Source organism: Xenopus laevis, chromosome 3S (assembly GCF_017654675.1).
Source record: "Xenopus laevis strain J_2021 chromosome 3S, Xenopus_laevis_v10.1, whole genome shotgun sequence".
NCBI lineage: Eukaryota > Metazoa > Chordata > Amphibia > Anura > Pipidae > Xenopus > Xenopus laevis.
In genome coordinates, this window is record NC_054376.1 from 72,749,753 (window position 1) to 72,776,364 (window position 26,612).

The 26,612-nt window shown below is 37.9% G+C and overlaps 1 protein-coding gene across 1 annotated transcript; it reads left to right on the forward strand.

The window, feature by feature from the left end:
• The first annotated feature begins 3,779 nt into the window (after positions 1-3,779).
• On the forward strand, positions 3,780-25,047 carry spata18b.S (spermatogenesis associated 18b S homeolog). Its single transcript, NM_001096182.1, is given in 13 exon segments — positions 3,780-3,923; positions 9,584-9,689; positions 10,458-10,573; positions 11,819-11,922; positions 12,840-12,935; positions 14,774-14,902; positions 16,376-16,610; positions 17,108-17,266; positions 18,810-18,985; positions 19,429-19,552; positions 20,880-20,954; positions 22,593-22,635; positions 23,101-25,047. Coding segments are annotated over 13 exon segments (1,458 nt in total). The 5' UTR covers positions 3,780-3,836; the 3' UTR covers positions 23,109-25,047.
• The last annotated feature ends 1,565 nt before the right edge of the window (positions 25,048-26,612 follow it).

The following is a 26,612-nucleotide window of genomic DNA, read 5'->3' on the forward strand; positions in this document are numbered from 1 at the left end:
CTGGCCCAATAGTGACCGTCTATGACCAGGTCCAAATTTGTGGAAAGGCCACAAAGGTCTGGGCCTAGGGCTGCAGAATTTTAGGGGGCAGCATGTCGCCTAACCTGTCTGCCTGCATTGGTTCAGAAGCACTGGGGATTCACAGGAGTTACAACAGTTTTTAAATATTTCTGTGCACCAATCCCCAGTACTCCAGACCCGATGCTGAAAATTTGCGCATTTACACAAAGGAAGGGGAGGGGACTGGGGCGATGAATGGCAATGAGATGCCTGCTATGTAAATCCAGCCCTGTCTATGGCATCTTACAGCAGCTTCTCTGGCATTTGCCAGAATCTACAGATTGTGGAACTAGGTCTGTTATCCATTGCAGCACTCACTTATTCCACTCCCAACATTTGAAAAACAGAAAGAGGGACAAAAAGTTGTGGTGTGTGTAGTGCTGCGAAAATGTTGGACCACGCCCACTTTATGGCCAAACCCCCTAATTACCATTTCCCTGTTACAAAATTTGCCAGGTTATCACAGTTTGAACTAATTTCTGGGAATTTTAGTGCAATGTTTTACGTGTTATAACAGTTTGGCTAATGAAGCTGAAATTTCCCTTTAAAGGGGTTGTTCACCTTAAAGGAATTGTTCAGTATAAAAATAAAAACTGGATAAATAGGTTGTGCAAAAATAAAAAATGTAATATAGTTAGGCAAAAAATGTAATATAAAGGCTGGAGTGATTGGATGTCTAACATAACAACCAGAACACTACTTCCTGCTTTGCAGCTATCTTTGTTTCCACTGATTGGTAACCAGGCAGTAACTTGGAGTAATTTGGGGGAAGGGCCATATGGGACAGAAATGTTGCTTTTGGTAACATACTACATAGTAACATAGTACTATGTTGCTAAAAGCAACAGTTATGGATATTATGTTAGACATCCAGTCACTAAAGCCTTTATACATTACATTTTTGTATATTAGAAACGTTTTTTATTTTCGACAGCCTATCTATGTATCCAGTTTTTATTTTCACACTGAACTGTTCCTTTAACACTTTTCAGTTCAATTGTTTTCAGATTGTTCCCCAGAAATAAAGACTTTTTCTTAATTGCTTTCGGTTCTTAATTTTTTATAGTTTTTCCATGTTTTTTGTGTCTCTGGTGTCTCAGTACTCCAGAAACAGATTCTGTAATGTTACAATTGGATACATTTAGCGGCTACATGAGTTGCTATATTTATCAGCAGTGTCTTTGGAATAATAGCAACAATTGTATAATTGTATCAACAGCTGCCTTTAATTAAACTCAGGGATTCTGCTCAGCAGGGCTAAATATAACAAATGTATCAACTAAAGGCCCCCATACACGGGCCGACCAAGTTGGCAGCTTATCTGCCCATGTGTAGAGCTCCCGACGGGCTTTCCTGATCGATATCTGGCCGAAAGGTGGGCAGATGCTGATCGGGCAGGTTAGAAAATCCCAAAGGATTGCGGCCGCATCTTTTTGTTAATGCAGTCCCGCAATCCGACCGCCCATTTGGCTTCCGATATCGCCAACTTCAATGTGGGCATATTGGGGAGAGATCCACTCGTTTGGTGACATCGCCAAACGAGTCCGATTAGATTACGTGGAATATTTTAGTCCTTGCCTACTTAACGGTGGGGGGCAAGAAAAATCCCCACCTGATTGGGAATATGGTGGCTCTATATATAGATGTAGTTAATCGCTTTTTTTATTTTATTGCTTTCATTCTGCCCTGTCAGCCGTCAGGAGGGTGGAGATAGCCCATGATTAAATGCTGACAAGGTTAGCCATGGAAACCACAATGGGGATTGGGGAAGTATAGAAAGGACATGAAGTTATGGGTATGTCATGTAATTCAGTAATAAATATCAGTAAACAGAATATCAAGTCTGGACTAAGATTCAAAAAGGCCCTGTCATTCCAAGTACACAGATCCCCAAACAGCTATCCACCAACCCACTAAATAGTGATTGTCTATGACATCTTACAGCAGCCCTTCCAGCATTTGCCAAAAGCCACCAGGCCAGCATAATATTGGTGGATGTTTGGCCTACAATTATAAAGGTAACTGCAATGCTACCATACTGCTACCTGTAATCACAGAAATGCCTCATGGATCTATATTTACATCTGTAGGTAATATTTGTAATTTATTTTCATCAATATAGGTTAACTTAATTTGTATTTATCATTGCAGTATTTGGCTTTGCAGACAAAAATTATTTTATTGCATCCAATGTATACAATATTTCAACTGCTGTACACATTATTTAGGCAGTGATTCCCAACCAGTGGCTCTTGATCAACATGTTACTCACAAACCAACTCCCAGTGGTCTCAAAGCAGGTGCTTATTTTTTAGTTTGGTTTGAAGGCAAGTCTTGATTGCATAAAAACAGGTGTACCGCTAAACAGAGCCTGCTGTAGGTAGGGTAGCACCTTTTCATTTGAATAAAATCAACCTTTGGGTTGGGGAGTGGTCTGTTATGTCCAGGCCCGGATTTGCGGCAAGGCCGCATAGGCCCGGGCCTAGGGCGGCATGCCGCCCAGCCGCCGTTCAACTACACCAGCTGCGCCAGCGTTTTTTCGCCGGCGCGCTGGGAAGGCGGGCGCTAGGACCGCGTGACCGCCTGGTCGGACCGCGCGGCCTAGGGGCGCCCAGAAATGAAATCCGGCGCTGGTGATGTCATATGGGGGGAAACATGGTTGGATTTGGTGGGAAATGGGTGGGGTGGATATGGAAATAGGGAGGGTGGGCCTATCCATATAAGGGTTACTCTCAGAGTAGGGAGGGATTTATAGAGTTGAAAATATACTGGCAATTACATTGCCGGTGAATTTGTAATTCTGGCCCTAGCTGGTGATTTAGTTGATGTTTAAATGGTTAGGGGAGGACAAGGTGCTCCAGAATTAATTGTAAAGTAACTCACCAAACAGTGAAAGTGGTCCGGGTGCACCAATCACATCATTTAATTTTCACCAGCCAAGAACATTTTTCTCTATTAATTTCCTTCAGCTATTTGCAATGTCTCTTACTCTCATACTGGGCAGGAGCAAGCACTTGTGCAAATACATACATTTGTGTGGAGTGTGTTTAGGTGCAAGTAATTTTAATGAATGGCATCAAGGCACACAATAGCAGCATCCATTTTAGTTCTACCACATCTGCGTTGTAAATGAGCCCTTATATGTTTGCTCCTGAAACTCGACACACAACCCTGTACCACACCTTCTAGAATTGCTGTTCATTTAGAACACTACCGGGTTACAGCTACTTTCTGTATCAAACTCCAGCATATATTCTAAAGTGGCTGAACTGTAGGGAAAAACACTTTAAATCTGTTTTTTTTTCGTATTGCCCTCCATTAGTAAATTATCACTTTGATGTCATGCCTTGTGCCAGCCAGGGAAATAGTGTTTTGTGTTTTTGTTTAAAAAAAGCAAATAAAGCTTTATTTTAGTAGTGCTAAAACAGTACTGCCTCTAATGGACAGTTCAGCATAGCCCTAATTTATCAAGAAGTAAACAAGAAGAGAGCATATACAAAGCACAGTTAATACAGGACTACAAGTATGCGTTATAGACAGGCTGCATAATTTACAAAGCGATGGGAACAGAAGGGGCGGGACGTTAAAGCGATGGGCGGGTCTGGAATAAAGCCGTTGCTACAACTAACAGAGAAGTGTGTGACTTGGTTGTAGAGTCCCAGGCTCTGCAGGGCAACAGTACAGTAGTAACTCAGTCCTCCATATAAACAGCGTCTGGAGACAGAGAGTATAGGACGTCGCTGCAGCTCATTGTCTCCGTGTATGTGGCTACTGCCATGGCAGACATCCTGAGGAGACTGACCAACAGCGAGAGATGCAGGCTCCTGCAGGATAAACTAGACGATTGGTACAAAGACTATCACGTGAGTGAGCTTGATTCTTTAGGTATATAATAGTGTCACCTACAGACTAGTGACGTAGCAATATTTGGATTTGGATTAAAACGTGTTAAATGTGCTGTCTACTTAATGTGTGGGACCTTTTAGTTACAAAGTGGATGTTTCAAACAGGAGTAAACAGAGAAAAGCAAAAAAAATTGATTAATAGTCAGATTATTGAGGATTTCTAAATGGGAAACATGACAGTATTATTGCAGGGCACTTTTTTTTGTTATTTCATTTAGGCCCAAAGTAACTATTGCTGTGCCTCTTGCATATGTATGTTATCAGCAATGCATATTGAACCTTCTTCAACTGTCAATCAGTTCACTAGTCAATCAGTTCACTGGCCCGTAGTGACTGTACGGAATTATGGAGCCACAGCCCCACTCTGTTAGGGGGTTAATCTATGATCGCATCATGCACGGTGTACTTGTGTTGGTGTTACACTTTGGCATGCACTGAATGAAAGACTGCAGGAATGTACGGTAACCAAGGACGCTAGTTGCCATGGTGATCGGAACCTTCTTTCAGTCCAGAACCGAGCTTGTAATTTATGTTGCAACAATACTGGGATATGTTGCTCCTTACACACTGTCACTGCTCGGAAGCATTTACACCACACATGCATATATCCCATACAATGAGCCTGTGCTGGGAGGCTGCGTCTGGTATCTGCATAATGATGGAAAATGAAGCTGGATATGCTTTTTTTTTTATCCTTTTGCAGTAATACATACAACTTTTTGGGGAAATGAAACTTAGGTTTAGGTTGATACTTGCATTCACTAATAGTTTGTACAATAAATGCCATAACCTTATTGTCAAACTGAATAAAATACATTGTGTTACAAAGTGTTTATTCAAGTATTTTTTTTCTGAACCCAGCATACACAATTTTCTAGCATTTCATGCATGTTTTAATTGTCAATTGTGAAATGCATAAAATCACATCATGATAGAAACCCATTTTGGCAACATTTATATTTAGAGTTAAATATTTAAAACATGTATTAGCCCCCTATAGCTGCTGTCCTATAGATCTAAAGTCACTTCAGGAATTGGTATGCAATATCAATAGCAGTTAGGGTATGGACTTGAATTGCAAGTCAAAAACACTGAAACAAAGTTGCAACTATGATGAACGAAACCATTGTATACTGTACTTCTAGAAGAGAGTAAGGATGTCAAGTCAGTTATGCAGTGTTACTAATTTGCAAGTTTATAAGTTATAGTGTCACTTTGTATGCAGTCTTAGAAATAAAAGCAAGTATGCTAACCCATATGGCCACTGACCACAGTTTAGAATATGGTGTTCTGTGCTGCTTATTACACGGCTTCATACGTGTGCCCTCTGATTTTCATAAAATTCAGCATCAACAGGAGGGCCCCAGATAAGATTACAGAAAATAAAAATACACAATGCTCATGTTTTCAGTATTTTCAAACATAGGAAACTAGGGATGCACCGAATCCACTATTTTTGATTCGGTCGAACCCCCGAATCCTTCACGAAAGATTCAGGAGAATACCGAATCGAATCTGAACCCCAATTTGCATATGCAAATTAGAGGTGGGAAGGGAAAAACATTTTTTACTTCCTTGTTTTCTGAAAAAAAGTCCTGCAATTTCCCTCCCCGCCCCTAATTTGCATATGCAAATTAGGATTCGTTCGGCTGGGCAGAAGGATTCGGCAGAATCCGAATCCTGCTGAAAAATGCCGAATCCTGAACCAAATCCTGAATTAGGTGCATCTCTATAGGAAACACTGATCCTACTTTCACATAATACTGTTTTCTAAATCTCTACAGCAGGTACAGTATATGTAGCGTGCTGCTGAACTACAAAACCTAGTATTCACAGCAAGGCTAAAGATGGCCTTACATTGTAGGATCTGCTCATTTGGCAAGGTCAGCTGGCCAATTTGGTCATTACCTAAATTAAATTGCCAACTCCCCCTAAGGGACCTATACACAGGGAGTGAGTCGGCAACTTTTATGAGCTTTACTCACAGAAAACTCGGCTAACTGTCCTTCTGTGAGTTCTTAGGGGCTGAGCAAGGTTTCTTTATAGTGAATATTTACTAGTGACTTTATTCACATAACATAACAGATATATCTCATATATCTCCTAAACATTCGCAACTGACTAGTGTGTTGGCAAAATGTTGTTATAAACATTTTACAAATAGGAAAATGTTATTGTGATACCCACATGAAGATGTATGTTCCTAACATTGGCATATTGCAGATTATTGCCCTGGAGAATCTCCCTGTGTTTTATAGTTTGCTGTTTGTTACTAAGGTAAATATCTTGGTATGGCACAACAACATAGCCATTTAGAAAATTAGACTGCACCCCTTCAGAGAATGCAATGTCATGTGGTTCACCTGCATCCAGTCATCCACAAGTTCCTATTCATTCATTTACAAATTAGATTTCCCATTAAACACCAACATTATTGCACAAAATTAAGGGGCAGATTTATCAAAATGTGAAATTAAAACTCACCACTGGAAAAACTCACTCAAATTCTAATTCCTATTGGATTTTTAAAATTGTATTTATCAAATGGTGAACTCCATTGGTAACTACTTTTCTAAAAATCCCATAGGAATAAACAGAAAGTGAGTGTGTTGTTCTGTGGTGAGTTTTATTCTCAAATTCTGCTACATCTGCCCCTTAGTGTGTTCTGATCTCTGGTATTTTGTCTGATGTGGGTTTAATGTTTTAGCAATGTTTTTTTTCATTCTATACAGTTTTTATGTTGCTATGTCTTTTATATCCAGAGCAATTCTATGAGGAACATTACCTAATGCTGCACTGCCAAATAAGCAGCTTATTGCATTGAATTAGGTTAGGACTGATAATGACCTTGGAGGCTTATTGTTACTAAGTGGATTTTATAACATTCTAGATTTCAAGGAACATCACATTTTGTTTTGGGCAGCAATATCAATATCAATATAAAATACCATTGCTGATAATTTATTCATGATCATTCAAAGGCAAAATATAGAGCTCATTTATATCCACTAAAAACAGTTTTTTATTATGCAAAGTTAGCCACAGTCGTCATATAATATTGTGTTTACAGGAGCTCCTTGCAATTTCCCATAGTTTTGCTCAGCTTCACTCAGTCCTTCCCACATGGTGACTTGAACCCAAAATTACACTTTGTACAGTTAACCTGAAGTGAGTCAGCGACCTCCTTATGTTTGAGATTACTTTCCATGCACCATATGTTTCAATATAGGTGTGCTGTCCCTAATGCCAGTTATTATATTCGTACATGTTTGGTATATTCCTCACCTCCCCTGCTGTTTAATGTTTGTTAGTTCAACCCACTAGCTGGGGCCCTCACCTGCTGTTCCTTAGTTTCAGTTGCTTTCAGTCAGTTGGATAGAGCTGCAAAACTACCAGTTCTTACCTATAGAACCCGTTGATCTTTTGGTCTTTCTGAATATCCCTGGATTAAAGAACCACCTGATTATCAAGCAGTGTTTTATTGAGTAAACTCTCTGCCATCAATATATCTCAGCAAATTTACGCCGTCCAAACGAGCGAGGGTCTCAGGAAGGGTATCTTCTGCATAAATCGTGTTGGTGACAGAATAATAGGTATTGGTGTTCTATTTGAGAACTGGTGTGTCCTGAATTAAAATAATTTTAAAGAAAAGCAAACAGGCACACATTCTGTTATAAGATGCAGTAGATAGTCACTATTTATTTGGCCTGTGGGGGCTGCTTCAATTCTCAGTGTGGAGCTGCAAGCAACAGTTCTTTTATATACAGGTGATGCAGTAACAGAACGATTGCAGGAGTCCTGGTGCAGGCAGAGCAGCCGGCCCCCCACCCCCCTTCCGGACACAGTTTTCAGCGCATCTTCGCATCGGCGCGAGTGTCTAGAGGGCCCCAAGGGGGTATAGTCCTGGGTGCGATCACCCCCTTCCCCCAGTCCTGGTAGTTCTGCCCCTGCAGTGTTGTTTTTACTTCCTGAACACAAAGATATTTGTGTCATGTCCACTGTAATTAGAAACTCATATCATATTAGTGTATTTAAATTGGTAAATTATCCATGTGCAACCCCCCTTCATATCTTGAAGGCTTGCAGCGTTTTTAACCTGTGCAAAAAGACAAGAATTTTGTCAATTCCTTATGGTTGTTTGCCAGTCTGGACTGGGAGTTAAAATGGATCCTGGCATTCCAAGTACAGAGAGGCCCAATCAGCTCTCCACCAGCCCACTAAATAGTGACTTTCTATAGCATCTTATGGCAGCCCCTCTGGCATTTGCCAGAAGCCACAGATTGCCAGTCTGGGCCTGGTAGTTTGCATACCTAATTGACAACAGTAGATTCAAATCCTTTCTGTGTGATCATGTTGGTGATGAAGTGAGTTTGTTTGGTTACCATGGGAAGCATTGTTAACCAGTATGGTAAAAGTCAAAACTTAAATCTCTTGCAAACACAGATAACAATGTCAGCTTCCAGTTAAATGGATAATAAATATTTGGTGAGTAGGAATTTCCTGCTTGTCTGTGTAATATTAAACTTTGAGGTGAGCTTCTAGTTTGGACTGCTTAGCTTCCTTCCTATAAGGCTAGTGCAGGGGTCAGCAACCTTTACTATAAAAAGAGCCATTTTGCCCCCTCTTCCACAAAGGAAAATAGTCTGGAGCCGCAAAACATAACACAGCTTACTCACTAAACTTTTAAAAGTTTTAACCTTTTTTTAATTTTAACTGTTACAACAACAGAATACAACAAACAGAAGTGCAGTGTGTATGTGTAGGCCTACTTTTAAATAAATTAAACACTGAATAGCCCTATTAAATGCTAGTGTTCTCATCTGTTTAATGTGACTTCTGTTTCTGAAGCTCCATGCTGATCTTGCCTCTCTTGTCTTGAGTGTGTGACCGCGGTAAGGCGATTGGAGTAGACCCTCGCACACCCGTTATGTAGATGCGTAAATTAGCTCGGTGCTCGATGAATGGAGGGTACGGTGACCTCCCAGTAACTAGAACAAAAGAACACACCGGCACACGAGACATGCTTGACAAAGAAGGTATAGTTTTCAAGATAGTGCTTTTCATTGTTGAATTCAAGCCATTTCTTGAAAACATTAAGAATATTAAGAACAGAAGCAATTAAGGGCTATGTTACAGTAAAGACTGCTGTAAATAGCTTCAGGTTACTCCCTGAACAGCTGCCCAGTAGTGATGCCAACGATAGAGAAGACAGCCTCTACTGTATCTAATTCTGGAAGGCTACAAGCCTAAATTAAAACAGCAAACTAGTTATAGTGGAACTATTGCGAAAATGAAATTGTAATATAAGCTACATCATACTGAAATAAGACACTTTCAAAATAAAATCAATTAAAAATTCAGTACTGTTTCTGAAATATACTAGAAAAGCAAGCCCATCCCTTAAAAGATATATTAGGTCTGTCAATCAAAATTTGACTCTGACTCCCCTTTAAATAGAAAATGTCCATCTTGAGTTCCTCCAGCTTTTTTTAAATAATTATTTGAGGTAGTATGTAAAATTAGCTTTATTATTGTAATAGATCACTCAAAATAAACTCAGTTTAATTCTGATTTTGTACACCTATCTGTTTTCATGGATTGTATATTCTTTCTGACAGATCAATTCCTGTGACAGTAATTTGAATGTATGCTGTGAGCTTCTCGAGTTGAATTCCAAAGTTCAGGGACAACTTTTTAAAATTCTCAGTGTTACAGCTCAGGAAGGTAAGACATCATTTGCAACTATCATTCACAAAGATTTGTCTACCAATCCAGTAATCTTCTTTACCAAGAACACTGGGGGGGGGGGCAGATTTCTAAAAATATGAGATTAGAGTTTGCCACAGAAAAATTCACCCACTTTCTATTTATTCTTATGGGATTTGTTATTTAGCCAAAAATGTCATCTATAAAGACTGGAGTGAGCAAACAGTAACTAGAACACTAGTTCCTGCTTTGCATCTCTCTAAGTCTGCATTAGTCAGCGACTTTAAGGACATGTGACATAACTGTTCAGTGAGTTTGCAATGAATCCTTAGCATGCAGCAGATATTGTATCAGATATTGTATTTTGACATGGTTCTGCCTCTAAATAGTCATTTCCAATAAGTCTGCCCCTCATACTGTTTGGCACCAATCAATTATTGGTTTAGGCTGTGCATGTGACTGACAGAGAGGCTTTGCACATGACAAAAAAGTAATGCTGCAATGCTTAACCCTTGTTATTAATGCAGTACATATTGTATTTCAAAGTAAAACTCACTCCTGTGCTTATTCCAGATTTTACATAATTTTTTCCTTGTCCCCTGAAAAATGTAAAATGGGGGTTCTGAACTTACCTGTATCCGACTGTAGCTTAATTTGTACTCATATACAGTATAGTTTGCAGCTTTGGTTTGTGTTTGGCTGTGCAGCATAACTTATGTTACTTCTCATTCATATGAGTAGATATAATACAATTATATTATTAATAACATTTCTGTTTCCTACTAGGTGGTCAGTATGCAGGTGTGGAAACTATCAAGAGCCGGTTTTTGCCATGGTTGGGAACCTGTTTTTCTACAGCTTCGCCAGGATCATTTTCTGAGAACAGTTTTGTCACTTTAAATGTATGTACAAAATTAAATGTCTTAAAAAATACAGTGAAAGTGGCGTGAGAATAGGCTCAGGCACTATATAGTCTTGTTAAAAAGGGTTCAAGCAAATATTTGACTTGTGACTAAAGTTAAATCATACCTATTTGCCTTCCTGATGAACATTGCACACTTAGATGTCTTTAGGGAGGAGCAAACATGGACTACCCTGAGCAAAAACATGGATGACTACCTGAAGCAACAACAATTTTGGGACTCTGCAGATCAGTAACTGCATATATAAGCTAATTAAGATTTTGTTTCATAGATGTATCTATTTTTTCAAAGGGTTACAATAGCTACATGTTAAAGGGGTTGTTCACCTTTGTAACAAATGGATAAATCTAACAGTTCACATTAATAGAACAAACTTTGACATATAAATAGTTAACAGAAAAAGTACAGTTGAAGAGATATTCACCTCAGAAGTTTCCCTGTCCTGGTCCTTTAGTTCCACATGGACCCTGTGCTGGGAGGGGGGTCACTGACCCCCTAAAACACTACATAGTTCACATCCACTTCCTTATATGACATCACACATTGTACTGGCAGCTAACTTAACTCATATTGGCTGTGTCTGCTGTCAATCTGCCACTGCTTCCTATGCTGGGCTGTGCTTGGGAATTTGAGCATCATTCAGGTATTGAAGAGAAACTGTTACAAGTGTGGGGGGGATCAAGGTGCTTGGGACTTGGAGTTTTACGGATAACGGATCTTTCCATAATTTGGATCTGCATACCTTCAGACTACTAGAAAATCATGTAAACATTAAATGAATCCAATGGGCTGATTTTGCTTCCAATAAGGATTAATTATATCTTAGTTGGAATCAATTACAAACTACTGTTTTATTATTATAAAGAAAAAAAGGAAATTATTTAAAAAAATTTGAATTATTGTATTATAATGGATATTATGGGAAATGGCACTTGTACTTTCCAGAAATATATTATTTGGGGGGGGGACAAATGTATTATTTTGTGTATTTACCCATTAGAAACATTTTGCATAACCTATCTATTTGCCCAGTTTTTATTTTTATACTGAACAATTCCTTTAACAGCCCAAGGGGTGACAAAGAGAGTGATGGTATGGTTTGAGGCTACTAAGACACATAGTTAAAAGGCTAGTCCTTTGCAAACAAATGTGCCCATTGTCTTTTTTTGTTAAGGATAGTTTGTTAGAAAAGATGCATTTTAATCCCACATATTTACATTCCAGGAATCAATGGAAAGAAAACTATCCACAAGCCATGAAAGAGAACTGAATGAAGTAGAATCCAAGCTATCATCAACACGTATTGAGCTAAACTCTGTCAGACAAGAGTAAGTACAGTATGGCAGTACTGCATCACAACATATTCTATAAACAAGAATTTCACACAGAGTAGTCCACATTGATTTCTGTCCTTTTAGGCACCCATTAACACCATTAAAAATAATTAACAACAGATGCAACAGTCTGTAGATAACTGTTTTTTTAATTTAATAGTACCTGTGCTGCATTTACAAATGACTGAAAATATCTCAAAATTAATTTTTTAGTAATGTTGCAAAAATGAATAACATTGGAATTTAAAAAATCACATTACCTAAAATAAAATTTACTTCTATCCTGTTCATATTTAAATTCCTCGATACCATTTTTTCAGGAATATTTTATGTAATGTTAATGAACCTTCCTAGAAGCTTGTCAAGTCAACCTAACTTTAAGGGCAATGGCCAACAGGTTGATTTCTCCCCTGCAATGAAGTTACCCTACTGCGGCCAACAAATCTCCCTAAAATACTTCTTCATCACAAATAATTAGGTAAAATATATGCCTTGTGAAGTCAGAAAAAGGTAGCTGCACATAGGTGTGACGCAGGCATGACTTTCTGCCAGCCCATCCTCTTCATCCTTCCCCACCCTGTCCAAACCCCAATTTTTGTTAGACAAAACTACTTGCTGATGTCAGAGATGGGCTGGGTGCAGAAATATTTATATTTAAGTAATAATTTATATTTGCGGTGGGCCTGGTTGGATGAAGGTGGTTTAGGTTCATTGCAGGAATTTTTTTGACACACACATCACTAATACATCATCACTTACATTTAGGCTCAGAAAGGCTCACTGGGTGCAGGGAAATAATTAGATAGTTTGAACCGAAAACAGCCTACAATTGACATCCATTTTTTTTTGTGATAAATGCATCATTTGTTTGAAGTTTCCAGAAAATTATGATTTTTTTTTCCGAACTCCAGATTATTAGAAACACAAATGGATCTAGAAGACACCAAAACCAAATCTGCAAACACTTTATTGGCAACTGAGGAAGAGATATTACAACTACGAGCAGAGTAAGGAAACTAACACTTATATTAAATCCTTTAATCCACTGAGAGCTCAACATGCAGTATAGACAAAAAGGCAACCAAAAAATATAAAAGTGTGGGCTTAATCATCCTTTATTTTAGTGTCATTTGTACCGTGTTTTCAAGCTTGTAAAGGTGATCATGTTGGTCCTGAAATTAAGTAGATATTATTTATGTTTAATGAGCCGTAACTCTTTAAAGTAAATTATGCTGTATTGTTGTTGTTTACTTATCTATTCACAATAGCTTTATAGTAATGCAATGTTATGCTAGAATACTAAAAGGCACAAAGCATGCCTTTTGGATAAGTACATCTACTCATAGCACAAAACACAGTGGCACAATACCATGTACATGAACAGACATTAAGGGGCAGATTTATCAAGGGTCGAATTTTGAGGGTTAAAAAAAACCCTCGAATTCGACCCTCAAAGTAAAATCCTTCGAATTCAAATACTGCAAAAGCTTTGATTGAACGATTTTAAGCGATCGATCAAAGGATTTTTATTCGACCAAAAATAAGTAGCAAAGTATGAAATTGAAGTTTTTTTTAAAGAGACAATACTTCGATTATGGAATGGTCGAATAGTTGAACGATTTTTACTTTTGAATCGTTCGAATCATTCGATTCGATCAACTTTGATTGAATTTGACCAATTTGATGGTCGAAGTACCCAAAAAATGACTTCGAAATTCGAATATTTTTTTATTCAAATTATTCACTCGAGCTTAGTAAATCTGGCCCATAGCAAAGGTCTCCATATCTACCTTGCCTCTGCATGGATGCAACGCGCTGCATGGGGCGTCATAGCCATATGCATGCCCTTTGAGTAGCCTTAAAGTTGTACCTGACAGCTCTGTTTGCCTTACAAAGAATAGCACCTGATAGCACTAGGCCACAAAAGGGGGCATGATGCACTGTGGAGAAAAATATATTGTAATGTCCTATAGACTTTTGTGCTTTGTGCCTTGCCCCCTTAGTGGACTATCCCTATAATTTTTAGAACATATTTCTGTAATACAATATTTGTATTGCATATTTTTTTCAAATGACAACTAAAACCCTTGGTAAACTGCAGTATATTAACCCTTTAAATGCCAGCAGACTTTCCCCATTTCATTTGCACTCAGTGACAGAAGGTTTTTGAACATTTTATGGTCTCTCACTTTTGGGGCATTTCCTCGGGGGGGTTTAGTTTATCTACCAAAACTGCTGGGAAGAAACACAAAAATATATGTTGACCACCAAATACCATATATTGTTGGAAAGTACACATTCAGCCGAACCAAAATGGGTAACCATGTCTTTCTACCCCAAACTACTGAGTCGCAATGCTTTCCCAAAATTGTCAGTTTTGATTAAATAACTGAAAAGCGCATCAAAGTTTCCACTGTCTAGCGTCTTATCTCCCACATAGCTAAGGGAAACCATCCTAAATATGAATGCCAGGGATACACTGTACAGTTTGATGCTGAGTGCAAAGGATTACCAAATTATTAAAGACACCAAAAATAAGTTTGACCTCCAAAAACCATATATTTTTAGAAATTTCATGTTCAGTCGAATCCAAAATGGGAAACCATGCATTTCTACTCCAGCAATACTGTCCCAAAATTGTCAGTTTTGATGAAATACCTGAAAATCGCCTCAAAGCTTTCACTTTCTGGGATCTTATCTACCACATAGCATTAGGTACCAAGAGAAAACATTCTAAATACGCGCTAAGTGCGCCAAATCTTTTTGTCCCTCTTTCTGTTTCCTAAATGTTGGGAGGTATGTATTGTGTATTTTTTTGCAATGTAGTCTTTTGACCTGGTTTTAGGTTGAGAGCTGCTAGAGAGAAGTTAGAGTTAAGATCTCTAGATTCCATTGATGAATATGAACGCCAAATACGTCTGCTGAAGGATGAGATCTCCATTTTGTCATCTGAGAGTAGTATATTAAAAAGCAGGTATGGTGGCACTTTTCTTTAAAAATATGTATCTTTACAAAACAAATGTAAAATAAATATTTCAAGTTGCGTAAGACTGATGTTGGCTTGTAGACTGATCACCAGTTAATGTTTGGCAACTGAAATATTCACCTATCTGTGAAAAGTACACAAAAGTACATTTTGATCCCCTTTGATACTGTTATGCAAAAATGAGACCAGAACCCCTGGACAGTTTGTGGCTTTTGTCATTTGGAAACAAATATCACCTCAAAATGAGGATTATTTCACTTGATAAAAATATAACCTGAAATTGTTGGTACATTTATGTCCAAGAGTTCCATATGCATCATGATTCTTCTTCAAAATAATGAAATGAAACATTTTACCTTCTGGACTTTTGATAACAATTGCCCTATGTGTCATAGTATTGAATCATGCTCCGCCCAATTAGTGAAATTAAATGTGACAATACTGCACTTATGCTGTTAATTAAAACAAGGCAGCAATAGCATGTTTAAAGGGATACTGTCATGGGAAAAAACATTTTTTTTCAAAATGAATCAGTTAATGATCAAAATAATCAGTTAATGCTGCTTCAGCAGAATTCTGCTCTAAAATCCATTTCTCGAAAGAGCAAACAGATTTTTTTATATTCAATTTTGAAATCTGACATGGGGCTAGACATATTGTCAATTTCCCAGCTGCCTCAAGTCATGTGACTTGTGCTCTGATAAACTTCAATCACTCTTTACTGCTGTACTGCAAGTTGGAGTGATATCACCCCCTCCCTTTTCCCCCCCAGCAGCCAAACAAAAGAACAATGGGAAGGTAACCAGATAGCAGCTCCCTAACACAAGATAACAGCTACCTGGTAGATCTAAGAACAGCACTCAATAGTAAAAACCCATGTCTCACTGAGACACATTCATTGAGAAGGAAAAACAGCAGCCTGCCAGAAAGCATTTCTCTCCTAAAGTGCAGGCACAAGTCACATGACCAGGGGCAGCTGGGAAATTGACAAAATGTCTAGCCCCATGTCAGATTTCAAAATTGAATATATAAAAAATCTGTTTGCTCTTTTGAGAAATGGATTTCAGTGCAGAATTCTGCTGGAGTAGCACTATTAACTGATGCGTTTTGGAAAAAAAAACATGTTTTCCGATGACAGGATCCCTTTAATTTAAAAAAAAACAATGAATAAGACATTTTCAACCTAAGTCCTATTCACTGAGCTAAATATAGGTGCTTGCTGTTTCTTTAATGCCTTTTGTACTTCATACGATTAATGGACACAATTGAAACCATAAGTATTCATCTGACAACTCAGTGACTCATTACCAACCAATAACTGACCAAAATTGCATTTAGCATTAGTTAAAATGCACAAAATACATTCATCATAAAAAGTCTAAAAAATATATTATTTTAAATACTGCACAACAGTATATTAAAGATTGTATATGATTTGATTTAAAATTTTTCTTATTGTAGACTTTCAAGAAGCCGATCTCCTAGCCCTATTCGACATTCTAGCAGATCATCTAGTCCATTTGCCAGGAGTGAGTCCCCTACCTCTGCCAAACTTACCAGTGCCTCTCGTCAAGCCCGCCTAATATCTAGATTTAATGATATTTTTGCTAACGATCGTCTGGATGCACAGACCCTTCTTAGACGCTACATTCAAGATCTGGACATGGTTCAGAGGATCATATTTATCGCCACTGTGGTATGGAGCTATATCTTAGTTTGCACCTTTAGGGGTGTATTTGTTAAGATTGGAGACAGACATCACCAGTGATGTTGCCCATAGCAACCAATCAACAACTATATTTAAACAGTCACCTCCTAGACAGATGTCTGTCTCTATTGTTAATAAATACAGTATGCACCTTCGTATTTAAAAGTAGACTAATCAGATACCAGTTTGAAAGGAAATTTTATGTTTCAGGTATGTGGCACAGCTAGATCCTGTAGGGGTCATTTCCGACCTCAAGTGTCTCTGCATTGTGTAAATTGCTGCACGCCTCTGCACTCTGTACATTCACCTGCCGCTTGCCCCTTGAATGCACCACTAGTTGCGTCTTTCTGCTCTGGAAGAAAGCTATTGTTCTATTTCTGACTGGTGTTGCCGGTTCCTGCTGCATAGTGTTATTTTCAAAATCGATTATGATTGCTAAAATAGAAAGGAACTTGAACATGCTTATATATCTATATTTTGTACAGGAATCCTTCCATTCTGCTAAGATGGCCTTTAGGCAGTTTAGACTCCGAGTATGTAAATCTCTATCTCCTTCTCACATGGGACCTGAATCACTGGAAGATGCTGTCATTGACTACATTGTTGGCAACCTAGATCTGTATGATGTCCAGTCCAGTGTTAATGTAAGTTTATATTTCACCTTTAAAAAGTGTCCTGTGAGCAGAAATGTCTGGCAGCTGGGCTGGGGGCAGCGCAATCCCACCATAGGCTAATTATAAATGAAAAAATGAAAACAGGACTCCAGCCTGTTGAGGGATTGCGCTGCCCCCAGCCCAGCGAGACAGACTCAACTCAGGAAGATGATTTAATGGTGTCGGAGGGTCACCCTTACAAGGACTTTGTGATGTGAAGAATGTCTAATATTGTTTTAAAATGCATACTGTTTAATTGTTGCTGTTATTATAGTTGTCCAAATGCTTTCCTACTATAGGGGGAATATGTGGTGTTCATGCAAATGGCCTGTAGATGTCACTGTGCTCATAATTATACTGTGCATACTTCCTGGTAGCTTAAAAGTGAAAGCTTGTAATGCCTGCATGACTATGCTGATAAAGCACTGTTATACTCTACTCATCCTCGACTACCCAAAACATACTAATTACTGTTATAGGAATGAATCCACTTTGAATACTAAGAAGGTGTGTATTACATGGAATCCTTGTTTCTAGATGACAAGTATAGTCAAAGTTAATTACTGAACTAAGCAGACAGCAGGGCTCAATGATAACTTGATAATAAGATAGATTCCAGGCATGCTGCCTGTAACAATCTTAGTTTCAGTCCAGGTCATACACAAGAGAATAAGGCAACTAACCAATGAATTTTGCAGGAGCAGAGTCAAAAACGCAGGCCGAGTCATACACAGGAGATCACTAACACAGTAAGAGGGTTTAACAAAGTCAGATAGGTCAAGATTCAGAAACGTTATGGATCTTAGGAATACCCTTTCTACCACAATATAAATTGCAGGAATACCCTTGAGAAGTTGTTCGCTCAGGCAATGAGGAACTTTAAAACGTTTCCTGTAGCTGCTGATTAGATGAGACATAAATACCTTTAACGCCCTCTCATGGATGGACCGATCCCATAACAGCGTGTCTGCATACTTATGGCCATATAGTGTATTTGAGTCATATGTGTCGGCGCTAACACTGCCCCCCCCCCTTCCTTAGAATCTACCCTCCTGGTTCCAAGGTGGCCAAGCAGGGAACCAGGGGAGGCAAGAAAAGATTTTCTCAGAACTGAATGCACCCTTGGTTCATCTACTCATGGCTCAAATCAGGCTCTTCAGAAGATAACAGTTCATACCTTAGCACACTGTTGAACTGCAGTAGCAAAATACTGACATCACATGCGGCAATCCTGTATAATCGCCGAAAATGCATAAGGAGGAATTTTTGAGTGATTGTCTGAAATCGCAGCATGTAATGTCTTTACATGTGGAGATTAGATTCCAGCAATTGTGAAGGGGCAGGTATTGTCAAGTGGGAGAGGAGATTTCCCACTGGGTGATGAAGCACCCAGGTGTCAGTGCCCTTAAAATTTTTTACAGCGTGGAATATTCAAATAGTACTATATAACTAATGTTACACACACATACTTATTCAAAATATTCAACAATTCTTTAGAAAAAACAGTAATGTGCTTAATCTTTGTTTATTTTAGGAGGTTATCAGCGCCATGAATGTCAATCCTAAAATCTCCTTCCCTCCTGAAGTGGACTTTATTCTGATCAGTGGATTCATCCGGGAGGTGTGCCGAGTAGCTTTTACAATGCAGACCTTAGATCCCCCACTGGATATAGCATTTACAGTTGATGGAGAACTCTTTACTGACAGCAAGTAAGAATTTATTTTCCTTGCTAAACATTGATCGGTAAATGGTACTAACAGCTTAGACTTCATGATAACTGTGTTTTTTATTTGCTTATTTCTCACTTTGCTTTAGTGGTGGATGGATACTGATCAGGAGCTGGCCAGGAAATATGTCCTGCACACAGCTTTTCTGCCATTCTCTACTCCCTTTGTACATATGTCCCAGTCTTACAGTCAGAGTATGGGCTTGTAGTAGGTGGAGTCTTGGGCAGATCTGGGGCATAGATGTGTATGGTGGGGGTCTAATGTGCCATTCTGTGAATCAAAATGTTGGGAGATATACATACTGTGTATGCCAGCTCAATGAAGTTTTATTTCAAATCCTTGGCCTGCAAGCCTGCGAGCCTATTCTGTTGCTGTATCAGTTTGCTTCTTTTCCTGGGCAGATTAATCACAATATAACTCTCTAGGTATCGTCGCACATATGATTCAGAACACACAGCCCCTCTGGTATATTATCATGTATGGCCTGCCTTAATGGAAAATGATAATGTCATTGTTAAAGGAGAGGCAGTAACAAAAAGAGGAGCTCTGGTAAGATTATATGATTATCAATATATTTTAATCAATCTGTTGGCAACAAATATTATAGTATTTTATATTGGGAGAACTCACACACTTGATATTGTATATATTTTCACGTCAGGCTAAAAATTTCATGGGAAAAAAAAAATTTTGAAAATGGGCTAAGAGTTAAAGGAACAGTTCAGTGTGAAAATAAAAACTGGGTAAACAGATAGGCTGTGCAAAATAAAAAATGTTTCTAATATAGTTAGTTAGCCAAAAACAAAGGGGGCCCATTCACTAAGCTCGAGTGAAGGAATATAGGAAAATAGAGGAAAAAAAATTCGATTTTCGAATGGTTTTTTGGCTACTTCGACCATCGAATTGGCTACTTTGACCTTCGACTACAAATCGAGCTTGATTCGAATAAAAAATCGTTTGAATATTCGACCATTCGATAATCGAAGTACTGTCTCTTTAAAAAAAACTTCGACCCCCTAGTTCGCCACCTAAAACCTACCGAGGCCAATGTTAGTTTATGGGGAAGGCCCCATAAAAAAATCCTTCGAATCGTTCGATTTGAAGGATTTAATCGTTCGATCGAATGATTATTCCTTCTATCGAACGAATTACGCAAAATCCTTTGACTTCGATATTCAAAGTCAAAGGATTTTAATTCGGCAGTCGAATATCGAGGGTTAATTAACCCTCGATATTCGACCCTAGTTAAATGTGCCCCATAATGTATAAAGGCTGGATGTGTAACAATAGCCAGAACACTACTTCCTGCTTTTCAGCTCTATAACTCTGAGTAAGTCAGTGACTTGAAGGGGAGCCACATGGTACATATCTGTTCAGTGAGTTTGCAATTGATCCTCAGTGTTCAGCTCAGATTCAAAAGCAACAGATATGACCCATGTTCCCCCCTCCCCCCTCAAGTCTCTGATTGGTAACTGCCTGGTAACCAGTCAATGTAAACCAAGAGAGCTGAAATGCAGGAAGTAGTGTTCTGGCTATTATAGAAATCCATTCACTCCAGCCTTTATACATTACATTTGTGCATAACTAACTATATTAGAAAGATTTTTTATTTTGCACAGCCTATTTATTTAGTCAGTTTTTATACTGAACAATTCCTATAAGATGTTTACTTTTAACAGGTGACCAGTAAATTTTACCCACTGGTTGGTTCACTGGGTTTCAAATTATTATGCACCCTCAGTGATTCCAGTGGCTTACTAAAGAACCAGGGGTGGAGCTTTTTCTTAAGAGTACTGGTCCTGGATACTTTTCTTCTCAGTGTTGTGCTGGCATACTCATGCCACATCATATTAATGTTAATATTTTGTCTTCACAGTGGAATTCAATAAGGAGCAGAAGCAGAAGTGCTAGCCCTCTCCGCTCTCACTCGGATAGCCCAGGTCACAACCTGGTATGTGACCTTGTATCTGCAGCCGAATTGTTTGTTCCAAATAGTCATTGTTTGTTCTAAATATTCTCTATTTATTACTATGGTCAGGGAAAGATAGAGATAGGGTTGCTGTCTTTCCCCTTGGGTAGATGGCGCGGGGCCACAATGTGACGCGTTGGACTGATGACGTGATGGGGTGGCCCTATGACACATTGGGCTAGGGCTATGACGTGGCAGTGGTGATTGGCCGATCACTGCGTTAGTCTTGGGGAATCCTTATCGATTTTCCTAATTTGGAAAACCGGGCAGGCAGTTTTCAATAAAACGGTCTGTCCGTGTCAAAACCGGACAGATGACAACCCTAGATAGAGAGTGCTGAGTAGACAGGATTAATAAGCATTCCGTCAACAGAGATAGTAAAGGGGGGAAGTAGGACCAGGCTTAGTTGGAAAGATGATTAGTTCCATTTTTGTTAGGTTCAGTTGCAGATTTCTAAAAGACAGAGATGTAACTCTCTGTTTCAACTGTAGATGAAGGGGTTGATAAATATATTTGAATATCATCAGCATACAGATGATATTTAATGCCAAATGAGCAGATGTGATCTCCCAAAGACAGAGAGTACAGGAAGAATAACAATGGCCTAGTAGCACCCCTGCATTAAGTGGAACTGGAGATGAGATTCTGTTAGCATAAGAGTGTGTAAAGGATCAGTTAGAGGGGTAAGAAGAGAGCGAGGATGCAGCCTGGTTACAAATACCAAGTGAATATAGAACTTGCTTCAGTAGGGAGTGGTCAACTGCATCAAATGCAAGATTATAAAACAAGTCAGAAGTGTGTGCAGGCTGGAAACCAGATTGCCGTATGTCCAACAGATTATTATGGGTGTGCAGAAAGTTAGTCATATGGGAGAACACAGGGTGGGTCAATTGTTGCCTTTTTAAGAAAAGGCTTACCACAGGCCTGCTTGAACAGGTAGGGAGCGTTCCAAGAATCAGAGAAGAATTGAAGATGTGAGTAAGAGAATTAATTGTAGAAGGAGAGCTCTTGCACACCCATAAATTCCTCTTAAACTGAAGAAACTTGGTGCCCAATGATGGAGGCTACGGCAACTTCCTAATACATGTGGAGAAAAAGCACACTGGCACATAAGACTGCAATTGATACAACCTTGCAAAATCTTTAATGCGGAAGTGCAACGTCTTGGGGACACCCCTTTGTCAAGCATAGTTGATCCTGGTGCAAAGGTACATTTAAAAGTAAATGATTGAGCCCTGTGTCCAAATTAATCTTTTTAATCTAAGACTTAATTTTGCAAAATTTTATTAATAACTATATGACAAACCATATTTCTAGCAACAGCATTGGTCAGGAGTAAAATAATGAAAAGAAAAAATAAGGCAAAACAAGCACAAGGTCTGTCTTTAGAACTTTTAGATATACTTCATGAATGATTGTTAAACTGTGATCCACATGTGAGAGCCAATCACAACAGAGGTCATTTACAAAGGCCCAGATACAAATGCTCTAAGGCTGGGCTGGGCACAGTTACATTAGTGATAATCACTTCTTTGGAATAGGTGGTTTCTGGAGAGGTGCATGAAAGCTAGTTTGAGCAGCCATGATATCTCTAAAAATGTTTACTCTGCTATTTTACAGACTAGAAGCCGCAGTCCTTCCCCAAGAAGAAGTGGCACCCCAAGTAAGTGACATGTTAAAGGTTTTAATATTAAAAATCAGTCTTAAAATCAGAGTTCAACTTTGTTACTTCATCTATTGCACTTATAAATGAACTTTAATAAAGAAATTGATTTACTTTGTTTATTTGAATGCATTAACAAGATACTAGCTTGTAAACTTTGTTGAACACCTTGTATCTGTTACATGCTGCCCAGTTCAGAATGCAGTGAACTATTTAACCAGTGCCACAAAAGGCTGTATTATATTATACTGTTGCAGGATTTTAACTGTTAAATGGTCAGCCCCAATAAACACAGCAATACTAAATTGACCATAAACATATATGGCCACCATAACTCTATTTAAAGCATTACAGATTCAAACTCTCTTTAGGCATGTAATCACTAATTATTCACAAGCAGTGCTTTAATCTTTGTTTTTAAAATACTTACAATTAAACTGATTTCTAAATATTTCTCTCTCATAGGATTCTAATCGTGTGTCATATGAGTTCATCAGGAATCGTCAGAATCGGTGGTGCTTATTTATTTACCTGTACCTCAGACCTTCAATACAATAATTTGAATGAATATTTCGAAGACTTGTGTGTACATGCAGTGTTTACAGTGTTTATGCTATTTTTTTCACATTTCTTGTAACATTTATTTTAAAAGGGAAAAAATGGATCTCCACTCCAGCAGTTCTACAAACTTCCTACTGTATTTGAAACAAAATTTAAAATCTATGACAGTCACATGCTGCAGAATTTAAGAAAACAAAAATGTAAAAGTAAAAAAGTAATATGTATATTTCAAGCAGCGTCGGAGGGAATTTGGGGCAGAGGCAATAATTCCATGCAGGGAGCAGGCATGGGCCTGCCGGGTTCATGAGGGTGTGAGCCCACCAGGTTTTTTCCCAGCCTGACCCTGATTTCAAGAATACCTGTATGCTCTTTATCATGCAGTTTTTAACATATATACCTTAATATATGTATATTTTATTAAAACAGTGAAATTCATTCTTAAAGCAACATAAGTCAAGACTGGAAACATGATTTCCTTTGTATAATTCTTCTATTCTACTTGGACATATCACATATGAAGTTTTGTCACTAAATAAACGGATTCTGGAATTGTCTCCAAGCAAAATAGGTGTGAATTAGGAAGATAGTCATCTACAAAATGAGCCTGAAGCCCCTCACTATCTAAAAAAAATATTATATGACAACATAATAATAGAACATATGAAACATAATATTACTGTGCCAAAATGTCCAAATGCAAAATGAAGCCCTTCATAAGTTTGTTTTTTTGCCTGCTGTAAGCATTCCTTTTTCAAGAATTCGTCATCTTATATATGTGGCCTTAGTTTTAAAGAAATGTTTAGCCGCCATACATTTATGTTCCTTATTTGTCACCTTCTCACATAAACCAATCCACAAGGGCATTTTCAAATGACTGACCAGGATATTTTGTCCCCCTCAGAGGTGTCTTCTTTAGTGACACTCTTTCCTATATTCCTCCCATTGGATTTCCTTGCATCCATGCTTAAAAATTATCGCTCCAGGCTTACAGGGCACATTGGGGCTTGCTGCTAGATTCTGAAGAATGAATATATTGCATTGTGTATTTATCCAGATACCATATCAAACTGCATTCTTATACATAAATCAATAAAATTGACGTTGCCCTTGGAGGTCTCTTATTTATAAAAGGTTACAGCAGGGGAGCATCAGCCTGTAGAAGTAATTCAGGAGATTTTTTTCTCCATTGATAATGTAAACAGGGAAATACCAAATGAAAATTATCCTTTGGGTAAAAAGTAAGGGTTACCATATGGGGTTTACTTGATGTGGGTATGGTGGCTTACCAATTTAATGATCATAAATGTGTGACATATTAATGATGTATATACTAGCAAGGAACAAATTAGTAGCAACACATTTGGCCAATTAATGTGTACTGATCATTAATGTGTACTGTCCCCATTGTGTGTTTGTGTCAATTGTATGTAAAAAAAAATATCCTGCACATTTGCACTTTTTTTTAAATATAAATAGTCTAAATAGCAGTTGTGAATACATTGTTTCTTTAACAATGTAATGTAAGATAAGGAAAGGTCCCACCATATTGCAAATTTTGGGACCTTACCTTTATAATTATTAATAATAAAGGAGAGTTTACCATCAAATACATTTAGTTAAGAATAATCACACAAAATAAAGTTGATGTTTAAAGTTAAAAGGAATCAATCTCACTGGTCTGAACAATATATTGTGTTTATTTCTAAAATTTTAGCAGTTTGCATACAATTCTATGGTGTTTTCACTAATGCAGTTTATCTTTTGTTCACTATATACTGATAAGATAAGTACTTATCTCATGCAATAAAGTATCCCTGTGCAGTATGTACAGGCATGTATCATAAATCTAAATTATTTAAAAATTGTTTTTGATTATTTTAAATATTTTGTCTCATAAAATCTTATAAATGATCATTCTGCATACTGATATTTCTATAGGAATGTTGGCATCTTTAAAAGAAAAAAATGCCTGTGTCAAGCACATTGTACTTATAAATTCTATTTACGAAAGAAACAAATTTCTTGTCTGAAGCTAGTCGAACATGCCCCTATTTGGCTCGGCAGTGTGGCCCACTTCTTGCTGTTCTTACTGTATGTATATGACCACTTGTAGATAACCATCTGTCTGGCCTGCAGGTAGATTACTTAACTGTGTATGGCCATTTTGAGTCACTTACAGTGTATAGGAAAGTTTCTTGCAGCACATTCCAATGAGTCAGGACTGGAAGTTTGAATGGTTGAGCCATGATCCTCTGTTTAAAAGATTGGGTTCTTAGGATGACATAGGCATGGTTATAATAAGGTGTCAACATCCCTTGATATATACTCTCCAAATGTAAAAAAAAAACATCTGAACTGGACTGGACCTGGAATTTTCATAGTACATGGAACCCCTGTAGAATGAATTGGACAAGTATGGGAAGAAGGTAAATCATTATAGTGTAATAATGTGCATTTTTTTCAACTGAAATTTGTATTACATTTATTGAAAGTAATATTTTATTGTGAAAACAATGAAACCTCAAATGTAGGTTTTAATATCATTGGAAAATGTAATACCATATAATCAATATGTTTTGGACATAAAATAGTGATATAGTGGTTTGGTGCAGTTTTTATATTTTATTTATGCAAGCAGGCAGCAATGAACTGGTGAAAAAAATAATTGATCAGAAATAAAGGGACAAAACATCCCCTTTTTGACATCTGGCTGCCAAAAATATATACATACCAGCGGTGTTGCATTCATATAATGAAAGTTTGTGAATTTTTAATATTTCTGCATACATATGAGCTACAAGTGAAAAAATCATGAGAACTGATTAAACTAAATAGCTAAAAACATAATGCTTGTTTGTTTATTTATTGCTTTCAATAAATGGCATTCACCAATGCAAGAGGGCCTTAAACATGATTTTTACAAAATGCATATGTTAATAGCACTCCTCAAGCAGAATCCTGCACTGAAACCCATTTTTTAAAAGAGCAATTTTTTTTTTTAATATTTAATTTTGAAGTTTCAATGTTCTTATGTGCCCAAAGGTTTCCTCTTGAAGAACCCAAGTCCAATCACGACTTCTCCAGTTACACTGAGTAGGAGAAACAATAGCTTATCTGAAAGGAGTTTCATTGTGAAGTGCTGGCGCTTTCTGAAAGCTCAGGATCAAGTACAATGACCTTAGATGGCTGCCTACACACCACTATTACAACTGAAACATTTTTTTTATTGATTCAAGAATTTTAAGTGGTAGAATAAATTTTTTGCAAATTAATATAAACTACCTCAAAAAATTGACAGAATCCCAAATTCTGGGCAAATTTCAGATTCATTGGCAAAACATCAGCCATGGCCCTATTAAGTAAAATATTAGGAAAAACATACCCCCCAAATGTCCCGTTTTTCGCAGGACAGTCCA